Genomic DNA, 11539 nt, shown 5'->3' with positions numbered 1-11539 from the left:
AAAAAAAAAAAAGAAACCCCGAAACCCTTACAACAACCCGTGACATCGTAATTTGTTGCTCTTGTTTTGTTCATTCATTTGGAGGATGTGTTATATATTTCCCCTTCTTATTATTATTAAATTTCATTTTTAAATTAAATCATGTAAATAAAACCTTCATAAATCAATTAATTTTTCATACATTATTTACACATCTACACCACATTTCATTATATTTTTAAAGAACNAGATATTTCCCTCTATTGTCCTTTTCCCTTTACACAAAGTGTTTCTTTTTCCTTTCTCTATTGGTATGGGATACATGATGTAAGATTACAACCTAGAATTGAAAGAATTGTACTCCCAGGGAGCTCTTCTATACCTATTTATTTAATTTCCTTATGTCCCTTTTTTATCACTGAATCAACTCCTACAGGCGTTTAGAATTATGATATTAGTCCAAGGATGGAACATTATGCATGTATGGTTGATTTGCTTGGTTGGATTGCTTGTAGAAGCTATTGAATTTATTACTTCAATGCCTTTTGATGCTGATGCATTGGTATGACATACATTTCTTGGTTCTTGTCGGGTTCATCGTAACACTAAACTTGGAGAGCATGCTGCAAAAATGATTCTTGAGCGGGAACCTCATGATTCAGCTACCTATATATTATTGTCAAACTTGTATGCGTCAGAAAGGAGGTGGGGAGATGTAGCAGCAATAAGAAAATGCATAAAACAGAAAAAATTTATAAAAGAAACAAGTTATAGCTGGATTGAAATCGACAACCAGATACACAAATTCCACGTAGGGGATACTTCACACCCCCAGGCTAAAATGATATATGATGAACTTGATGAATTGGCTTTAAAAANAAAGAACTCGGGTTATATCCCAAATACANATTTTGTTCTTNACGATGTGGANGATGAANAGAAGGATCACTATNTGTTTNAACACAATGAAAAAATTGTTGTGGCATTTGCTCTTATAAGTACCCCGAAACCAAAACCTATTAGAATATTTAAAAATCTTCGAGTTTGTGGGGACTGCCATACGACAATGAAGTATATATCAATAGTTACTGGAAGAGAGATAATAGTCAAAGATGCATACCGGTTTTGGTTTTAGGTTTTTGTTACCTTCATTAATGAATATTCAAGATGTTCTTAGGTTTGCTGATGTGCCTAAGTCGACTACATGTGCAATGAATCCGACTTAGTTGATTTGTTTGAAATTCTGTTATGTGTGTGAACAGTAACGACTATATTTCAAAAGTTAGTTAAAGCTTTTATTATAGTCAACTGTATTAAATGCAAAATCAGTTTGTCTGTTGTTGACTGCTACTGTTTGACTTAACTATTATATCTGTCTGAGGACAATCGACTATATTAGTAGCTTAGTCAACTACAGGAGCGTCTGATTTATAAAAAACTATAAATAGACGTGCCTCAGTTGATCACAGAGACTTCGGTAATTCTAACACTTTCAATTCTGATTTACAGATTGTGATCTCTGAGAATTTGTTCCAAAAACTCATCAAGAAGACCGTGGTGATCTATCTTTGAAGAGGTTCTTTGAAGGAGAAAGATTTTTGTGCTTACTGGCTGATCATACTCTGCACATTGTGGTGCGCGTCTGCTGATCAAGATTTCTCTCAATCTTTGTAAATATATTGGTTATTGTTCCTGTTGTGAGTGTATGGTTGACGTGGCATGCTAATCTTCATTTTTAAATGACTAGCTTATTTGATGTATGTGATTATGATGTGTCGTTTGATTTTTTTTAAATAAAAGAAATTTGTAAAAATGAATTAAGTATTAAACTGCATACTTTGTTCGAATTAAGGATTAAGGATTGAGAAAAAGGAAGGTTGATTTTAGGGTTCATCCAAATTGAGAATTAATTTCAAAAATTGTTCCCGCGTCGTCACCATCTTCGCACATCATCTTCCTCACGCTTCCAAACCCTCAAGTCGTCGCCACCATCTTCTTCGCACAAATAGCCACCACACAAGCCTCCATTAGCACAACCTAAATCACAAGCACCATCGCGGCGCGCCAACCTCCATGAAACACTACTAGACCTAATCATAGAAAACCCAAATCAATTTCATCACCTGCATATCAAACGTAGAGGAGCTCTAATCTAGAAAAATTCTCAATTCGAAAAATCCTTTTAAACCCTAAATCGTGTTCAAGTTCTCCATGACCACAAATCGCATCTGAATCGTGATGTCGTTCGAGCCGGTTGATTCAAATGCATATGTCGAAGAGAAAATTGAGAGAGCCTATTAATTTGGGTCCATAAATATAGGAAAAGTTTTGGGGGGAAGTTATCTATTCGATAGAGCTTGCACTTGTTTACTTAGTTTTGCACAATTTCAAATTGGGGTTGAATGCTGATTTTGTTTCTTAGAGAGCTAAGTTGGTGAGGAGCATGACGCTTATGATGCGGCGGCATAACATTGGAGCATGACCCACAGAGGAGTAATTTGACCCGATTTAACTGCAGTAATTTTAATAAAATAAAGATCCATGAAAAAAACTAATGAACCTATTTGGTTCCACCCAATACAGGATCCGCGAATTATTAAACCAGGAGAAATAAAAGAATAAATAGTTGTTCAAGGAAATAAATAAATGGAAGGTACAAACCTTTTTCTATTTTAATTATTTTTTATTGGCGATATCCATTTGATGATAACTTGTTATCGTGATTTGTAAGCACGGTAGATATTTGAAAGAACTGGTGTCGGAGAAGAATAAAGAATGATTGATTAGGAGAATGTGAATGCGAGGTAGAAGAGAAATAATAAATATATATTGATGGCGAACTTAAGCTCCCTGTGTGTTCAGTGGCGAATTCATGGCCATGGCTCCCGAGGTTCAGAACTCCGCAAAGCCATCTCCACGCTTGACCTGACGCTACAGCCGAAGGAGGTTGGCAGCCGTCAGAAACTTATAAACTCCTCCGTTCTCCTCAAAGCCTACATAAGGTCTGGTAACTTGGATCTTGGTAAACTCCTTCACCACAAGTTGATTCACTCTGGACTCCCACTTGACTCTGTTCTTCTCAACTGCCTCTACTCTAAATGCGGGGACTGGCAAAGCGCACTTTCAATATTCCAAGGCATGGGCGATAACAGAGACTTGGTCTCCTGGAGTGCTCTCATCTCCTGTTTTTCAAATAACTCCATGCACTCCCAAGCCCTTCTTACCTTTCTTCACATGCTCCAATTCAGGATTTTTCCCAACGAATATTGCTTTACGGCCTCAATTCGATCTTCTTCTAATGCTCAATATTTTTCTATTGGCCTCAATTCGATCTTCACCGTGTCGATGGGATTCTTCTCACTTGGTAAGCAATTGCATTCTTGGGTTATCCGGTCAGGACTAGCTTCAGATGTCTATGTGGATTGTACTCTGGTGGACATGTATGCTAAATGTGCAGCAGATGGATCAGTAGAAAATTCTAGGAAAGTATTTAATAGCATGCCTCTTCATAATGTTATGTCTTGGACTGCTCTCATCTCTGGATATGTACAGGGCAGAAAAGAACAGGAAGCCATGGAACTGTTTTGTAACATGCTTCATGGTCATGTTGCACCAAATTGCTTCACAAACTCCAGCGTCCTCAGAGCTTGTGCAAATCTTCCTGATTTTAGCTTCGGCAAACAACTGCATAGTCAGACAATTAAACTGGGCCTTTCCGCAATTAATTGTGTGGGGAATTCTCTTGTTAACATGTATGCAAGGTCTGGAAGTACGGATTGTGCTAGAAAAGCTTTCAATATCTTATTTCAAAAGAATTTATTTTCGTGCAGTGCAGTTATTGATGTACATGCAAAAGCACTAGATTCTGAAGAATCTTTTAACCATGATATTGAGAACCCTGCTGTTGGAGCTGGTTCTTTTACATATGGATGCCTCTTAAGTGGCGCAGCCTGTTTAGGTACAATCGGTAGGGGTGAACAAATTCATGCCCTCATAGTGAAGTCAGGGTTCAGAACCGATTTATGCATTAATAATGCTTTAATCTCTATGTATTCGAAGTGCGGAATCAAAGAAGCTGCTTTGCAGGTCTTTAATGACATGGGGCATCGCAATGTAATAACTTGGACCTCTATCATAAGTACTTTGGCAAAACATGGATTTGCTACAAAAGCTTTAGAATTGTTCTATGAAATGCTTGAAATAGGTGTAAAGCCTAATGAGGTAACTTATATTGCGGTTTTATCAGCCTGTAGTCACGTTGGTTTGATTTATGAGGTTTGGAAACACTTCAATTCTATGCACTATAATTATGATATCAGTCCAAGGATGGAACATTATGCATGTATGGTTGATTTGCTTGGTCGATCTAGATTGCTTGTAGAAGCTATTGAATTTATTACTTCAATGCCTTTTGATGTTGATGCATTGGTATGACATACGTTTCTTGGTTCTTGTCGGGTTCATCGTAACACCAAACTTGGAGAGCATGCTGCAAAAATGATTCTTGAGCAGGAACCTCATGATTCAGCTACTTATATATTATTGTCAAACTTGTATGCATCAGAAAGGAGGTGGGGTGATGTAGCAGCAATAAGAAAATGCATGAAACAGAAAAAATTGGTAAAAGAAACAGGTTATAGCTGGATTGAAATCGACAACCAGATACACAAATTCCACGTATGGGATACTTGACACCCCCAGGCTAAAATGATATATGATGAACTTGATGAATTGGCTTTAAAAATAAAGAACTCGAGTTATATCCCAAATATAGATTTTGTTCTTCACGATGTGGAGGATGAACAGAAGGATCACTATCTATTTCAACACAGTGAAAAAATTGTTGTGGCATTTGCTCTTATAAGTATCCCGAAACCAAAACCTATTAGAATATTTAAAAATCTTTGAGTTTGTGGGAACTGCCATACGACAATGAAGTATATATCAATAGTTACTAGAAGAGAGATAGTAGTCAGAGATGCATACCGGTTTCATCATGTCAAGAATGGGAAATGCTCTTGCAATTATTATTGGTAAATTATTCTATATGCATTCGATTGTGGTTAAACTTGGAAATTTGAAGGTATACAAGGAAACTTGAACCCACAAGCCAATTGCTATTTTTAGAGGCATCTGTTTATCCATCTTTATTTTTTTTTTCATGATAAGGCCAGATGCAGCGTGTACGATATACCATTTTCTTGTTTACAGTGGAGGTTATTCCCTCCACATATTATTCTAAAGTAGCCATATCCTCTTCTCTTTTTTTCTTTTCTTTACTTCTCAAAATGTCATGTCATCCCCCCTCCCACATTATTGATCTAAAGGCCATCATGGATATGATTCGAAGTTGTAGGTTGAGAAATCGAGCTACTTGACTAATCTAATTGCAAGGCAAAACCGTAAACGCATGTTGATGACTTATTATGGTACTATTGTGTTCTAATAACTTTGAACATCTTCCTTCCTTTTTAGCAAAGAGTTTTTTCTTTTAGGAAAATGGTATAATTTTATACCAATTTTATCAAAATAGGTAGATTATAACAAAATTACCTCTGGTGAGTAGTATGTGGCAGGTATGGCTTTTTGTACATAAGTGGTATTCCATGCACATGATTTCTTACTAAATACAAAGAAGCCGCGCACACAAGAAATTTGAATTTCAAAATATGATACTATCAAGTTGTCTTTGTAGAAGATGACATTCAATTTTTCTAGAAATAAGTAATTCAAGAGATGATGAGTTTAACTCAAAACCAGAACATTGAAGTAGCGAGTACGAGTTTCATTTTTTTTTTTCAAATTCGAAGTCATAGTGTGCATGACTATAGCTCAAAACCGTTCCATATTGAAATCGTGTGTGCAAAAAACGAGTTTCAATTTCTTTTTAAATTAGAATTTGTGCTGCTCACTGTAAGTGAGTGTTGCAATTCTCTCTCCACCTAATCTCAATGTAGTTGTTTCTTCATTCTCATTCCCCTTTTCAATTTTTCATTACCTCACTTTCCTACTTCAAATTTGATTTTCAATTCATCATACCACATTCCCTTTTTCACTCCGTCATATTCAGTAATGGGAAGCAAAGGCCACATGTCGCCGCTCGTTCTAAACAAGGGAGGTATTGTCGAAGTTGTTGGATTTGATGGCCAGACGTCGCTCAGGGTCCGCGTAGAAAACAACGTAGGGCTTCAGATCATTGTTCTTCAGCTGCAGACATACATTCCTTTGCAGTTTAAAAATCCAAAGGCAAAGAATCGCAGAAAGAGATGTCGTTAGATACTAGTCACTGGTTTCCCATGGTTTAATATAGTCAATGCTGCAATTGCACTTGGAGTGTAGTCCACATAAGATCTCGAAGTTTGTTGTGGAAGGTTGTGCTTTGTTCTCTCTGAAGGCAATAGAAGCTTGACAAACTTTTGTGCAGCAATTATTTGTTCTTCTCGACAACCACTATCNTGTATTAAACCACTGTAATATGTAACAAAAAACATNTTAACTATTCCAACAAAAAAAATCCCNCAGATAATAAATTCTCAACTTGAAACATTTAAACTCTTATTTATTTTTTCCTAATGGAAAGTAATTGATAGTCATTCTTACTTGAGCAACAAGGCTAAGTTTGCCGGTTTGCAAGATTGAAAGAGTGCTTCAGGAATAATGGCCTTGTCCAAAAAAATATTGGGAAGTGACATGTACTGTATCTTAGCTTTGTACCGAACGTACCATTCTNTCAATATATGGGCACGATATGCAACAACACAGGGTAATCGTGCAAGCTGCAGCTCCACAGCAACGGTTCCAGATGTGCATAAAGCAACTCTACTTGCCTACGACGTAGTTTATTTAAATTAGCTATGAAATACATAGGGGACTAGGAAACAAAAGAAAATGGCCAAACTCAAGCAATTTGGACATAATCACTGGCGAACATTTTGGAAAATCAACAGTTATAATGTCATTGCAAGTTTAGATTCAGAACTCAAGCAAGAGTCTCTAAGCATTCTATAATGGACCATTAGAGCAATTTCAAGAATAGATGATTCTATCGGAAGTATAAAAACAATTTTATACTAAGGCTACACGACATGGCAAAATGAGTTAAAAATTAAAATATTTATTTTTGAAAATGGAGGTCTTGTGGGACAAGGGGGCTTACACTAAAAGCATCATATCTTAGTTGTGTTGTTCCACCTGAAATCAATATAACTGGCACAGGCCATCCATGTATAGCACCAGCTATAAAATTTTCCACATGCTCATTAGGTGCTACATGAATGATTGTCATCAACTGTGGAACTGTGTCTTTCATCAGTTTCACAGTATCTGAAAAGATGGGAAGCATCCGATTGACTTCTTGCACTCTGCTTCCAGGAAGTAAGCTAATCACGGTGGCTCCTTTTGAAATTAAAATTAATGTGAGAATAAAGCAAATATGACTTCAAAGTTAGACAAAATAGCACAAAAAATATCCAAAAGATGCTGTTCATATGATTTTTCTTTTTAAGCTATAACTTCTGCCCCAATGTTAAGAATTTGCGGCATTATGCTAAAGGAAACATCCACAGAGCAAGAAAGAAAAATCATTAAACTAACAGAATGTTAAACATCTGCTCATACAAAAGTACCAAAGCGTCAGAAACTATAATTTAGAAAACTTTAGTTAAATATGTGAAGTTCTTAAATTTCATTTTGTTAGAAGTACCTGCTGGCACTGCATACTTATTTCGGAAATTTTCAGCATTGCCTTTTGCCCTCCATTCATGAATCGTGGACTTGTTTCTCTGGAAACATAAGCTATGCAAAATTAAGTGAAAGCAAATCGAGAAATTTGGATTACGTCATATATAATAAGGATGAAAAAGGACAACTTTTATTACACATCAAGATATCAAAGAGANATGGAAGAACTACTTTACGAAGTTTTTCATGGGTAAGGATCAGGATGAAATATGGAAGAATAGAAATCCAAAGGTCAAACAAAATTTTGCCTCTTATTGTATAAGAGGTAAGAATAAAAAATAGGAAAATGATACTTTGACAACCTCTCCATGACAAATTTTTGACTCCATCGACGTGTCAGGCTCTGATTGGTCAGCTTTGAATGAAATAAAAGAAATTTGAAATGACGTGGATAACCATGGTCTGACAGAGAGAGGGCATTGAAAAATTTTTGAAATCACTTTTCCTTTTCAGATTTTGAAATCACATTTCATTTAGAAGCCCTAGAGAGAGAAAGTGTTCATCCCAACCACATTTCATCCTTGCCACACCGTCTGATCGACGCCCTTTAACTGTCGTCGGAGGAGCACCGATCAAAGCTCTGCCACCGATCAAAGCTCCGGCACCGATAAACGACCAAACCCCCTTGACGACTCCACCGTCGTTCGCCGTTGAACGGCCACCGGAGGAAAACCAGGAGGCGGCACCGCTGGTCATTCTTCGGGTGTCTTCCAGCCGCCACTCGTGCCGTTTCCAGCGTCGACAAACGCTACCGCCACCGTGGCCGTCTAACCCTACCTTGGCGAGGTAGGTGTATTTTCATTTTTTTTTTGTATATGGGAGAGTTTCGAACCTTACGAGACTTTCGAACCTTGGTTGCAAAAATACTGAGATAGTCCATTGTGTGTGTATGGTCGAAATTGTTGGTTGATCATATCTTTTATTGTTGTTGGCTGCTTTGACTGAGATGATACTTGTGTGCTTGGAACGGTTGATATGTGATATTGTGTTGATTAATTACTAACGTTAAGTATGAAACTTGACATTACATATTTTCTCTGGTTTTTGAATTGATAGCATAACTATTCTATTATTGTTGGATACTTTGTCTGAGATGAACTTGTGTGCTTCGAACTCGCTATCGTGGTTCTGTATCCTTGATGCTCTTGCGGCCATAAGTATAACCATATTACTGTGAACGTTTTTAAGGAAAACCTACCAGATATTGATAGTTGTTTTGAAAAAAGATAGTTAGCATAACACCATCACTCAGATTCATTAATATATATTCATGTATGCAAAATGTAAAGGTTGATTATATGAAAAGGACTTTTGCAGTGAAGTTGAAATCAATTGTTAGCATTGGTCATCACTTTCCCAGAATATGTTTGTTTAAGAAGTTGAGTTGTCTAATTTCAGAATTGAGTGGTGTAATTATTAGCATTGCTTGATGGAATCTACCCTGTCCTGTCCTTAATATAGGTTTAAACTTGGGTGGAATCTAATTTTCAGCATAATGTTCTTAATATATTTGTTGACCTTATTTTGGTGTAGTGTAATGGAGGAAGTTGGTCAAAAGACTGAATGTTCTTATACCAGGAAGAAGGTATGTGTGGTTGTATTACATTTGCATGCATTTGTTGTTGTTATGTATTTGAATACTTACGAATTTTTGGTATGCAGTTAGTTTTTAAACACTCATGCAAGACACAATTGGTTGGTGCTTTGAACGAAAGACTGAATCCTGAACAAAAGGCTTTTATTGAGAAGACTATTTTTTCTTGGTTTTTATTGTTGCCGAATTCTATTAAGATAGGTAGGAATGTGTTGGGTGATTTATGTGATAGGTGGATCGATAACATGGGAGGGTTTTATTTTGGAAACAAAATTATAGAATTTTCTGAACTTGATGTTTGTTTGTCTTTAGGGTTGCCTATTGTAGGTGAAGCAATTGATTTAAATAAAGTTGGTCATCAAAGTGTTTGTAGGGACTACTTTCCTAATGGGAATGTAGATCTTAAGATGGTGTATGACTTTTTGTTAGAGGAACATGATAATTTTCCATTAGAACACTTTTGCAGCTTATATTTATTGGTTGGGATAAGTGAATTTTTGTTTCCCAGTCGTAGTGGATTAGTTTTTCCAATTATATTTGACCTCGTTTCTGAATTGGGCTGTCTGGGTAACTACAAGTGGGGTAGTGTAGTTTATGAGTACTTTATAGAAAGTTTGTCTAGTGCTTCAACAACAATGAAGAATGAAAGAAGCAGAAGCCATTTTCATGTTTCTGGATGTGCATACCTTCTGCAGGTATATGTTATGTATTTAATCAGTAATTAATTTGATTGATATGTTAAGGTTTGTGATGACTTATTGTGTCAATGTTGTTTTATTTACCCTTTCCAAGTATGGTTTTGTCATCATTTTGTGACATCCAACTCAAAGTACAGTACAAGAATATCAAAGTTTCCAAGGTTGTTGAATTGGATTCATGTGAATATCGGTGACAAGTTCATAAAGAATGCTTTCAATAAGGGATCGGTGAGTACTTTTTCATTTAAGCAATGTGTTGGCTAAATGTTTATTATATTATGTGATTCATAAATTAAGTTATTTGTTAACTTATTCAGGTTGTTGTTGATGTTGGGATTTCGAAAGAAGAGCTTTCTTATGCTATAGTGAAAGAAGCTGTTGACAAATATCAAGTGCCATTGAACCAGCAAAATAGAGTAGATAAGGTCAAATTAGCTCGCTTTATAGAAGAAGAAACGCGGGTTATTGGGAGCATGAAAACTAGTATTGCTCATTTCAAGAGTATTTTGAAGGAAGACAAAAAAACAGTCCCCAATGATGACAATGGTGAAGACTTTGATGATAAGCCTTGTAGTGCAAGTGAAGTGAAAAATGATGATAATGGACAAGACTTTGATGATATGCTGTTTAGCGCAAATGAAGATCCATTACAAAGCACACTAGTTCAACATCACGAACAAACCCCAAGGTGTGAAGGTTAGCCTACAGTCAAGAAAAGCACAATGTATGATCGTATGAAAGTTGCACCTCGAATAAGGATTAAGAGTAGGGCCAAGAGAACTCCATTTACAGCAGATGGTAGAAGACAGAAATGAGTACTTCAATATGTTGTAGTTATATTGATGTTGATAATAGAACTTATGATGTTACTATTATACATGGCCTGGATAATAGAACTTTTGATGTTGATGTACAAACATTTACTTATTTGAACTTTTTTGAAGTTACTTGGATTTTATGAAGGTGTTTTTATTACATTGATTAGTGATTGTGATGTTTGTGTGCATAAAATAAGTGTTAGGCAGGTTTGTGAATTTAGATGGGCAAGCATCTTCAACTTTTGTGTTAGGCAGGTTTGTATATTGAATACAATTCAACTTTTGTGCATAAACTAATATCATGCTGCAGAATAGAAAGTGGTAGCAAGGATGATATAAATGGATAGTTTAAGATAACTTTATGGACGAAGAGGGCATCTTTCAATGAACAACTTATTTTTGAACTCCAAAAATTACTATCCACCAAATATATTGAATTACATTCATGAATTAAGTTTTAATAAGACAATTACATTGCTCTCCATACCCAAGAAAACCTTTATGTTTGAAGTTATGGTGCAGAGAATTAAGTGGTAGCTATGGCATTATAAGTGGGTAGTTTAGACTAACTTTCTGCACGAAGAGGGCATCATGCAATGAAAAAATTATTTTTGAACTGCAGACCTTGTTATCCACCAAATATATTTAATAAAAATGCTTTAAATAAGTTTTAATGAGACATTTACATTGCAGTCTATCTCCAAGAAAAC

The 11539-nt window shown here is 36.0% G+C and overlaps 1 protein-coding gene and 1 pseudogene across 1 annotated transcript in view; one reads left to right on the top strand and one right to left on the bottom strand.

Moving 5' to 3' along the window:
• Positions 1–2740: 2740 nt before the first annotated feature.
• LOC106780035 lies at positions 2741–5016 on the top strand (annotated as a pseudogene).
• A 904-nt stretch (positions 5017–5920) lies between these two features.
• The window catches only part of LOC106780044 (probable lipid-A-disaccharide synthase, mitochondrial), a 12563-nt gene continuing 6944 nt past the window's right edge, over positions 5921–11539 (bottom strand). Inside the window, exons 4-7 of the mRNA XM_014668276.2 lie at positions 7682–7760; positions 7136–7374; positions 6580–6806; positions 5921–6447 (exon numbers count right to left, since the gene is read on the bottom strand). Coding sequence (XP_014523762.2) covers positions 6252–6447; positions 6580–6806; positions 7136–7374; positions 7682–7760 — 741 coding nt within the window. The 3' untranslated portion in view covers positions 5921–6251. The remainder of the gene's footprint in view (positions 6448–6579; positions 6807–7135; positions 7375–7681; positions 7761–11539) is intronic.

The sequence above is a fragment of the Vigna radiata genome, unplaced genomic scaffold (genome assembly GCF_000741045.1).
Source record: "Vigna radiata var. radiata cultivar VC1973A unplaced genomic scaffold, Vradiata_ver6 scaffold_386, whole genome shotgun sequence".
NCBI classification, from domain to species: Eukaryota; Viridiplantae; Streptophyta; class Magnoliopsida; order Fabales; family Fabaceae; genus Vigna; species Vigna radiata.
This window is presented reverse-complemented; position numbering and strand designations above follow the sequence as displayed.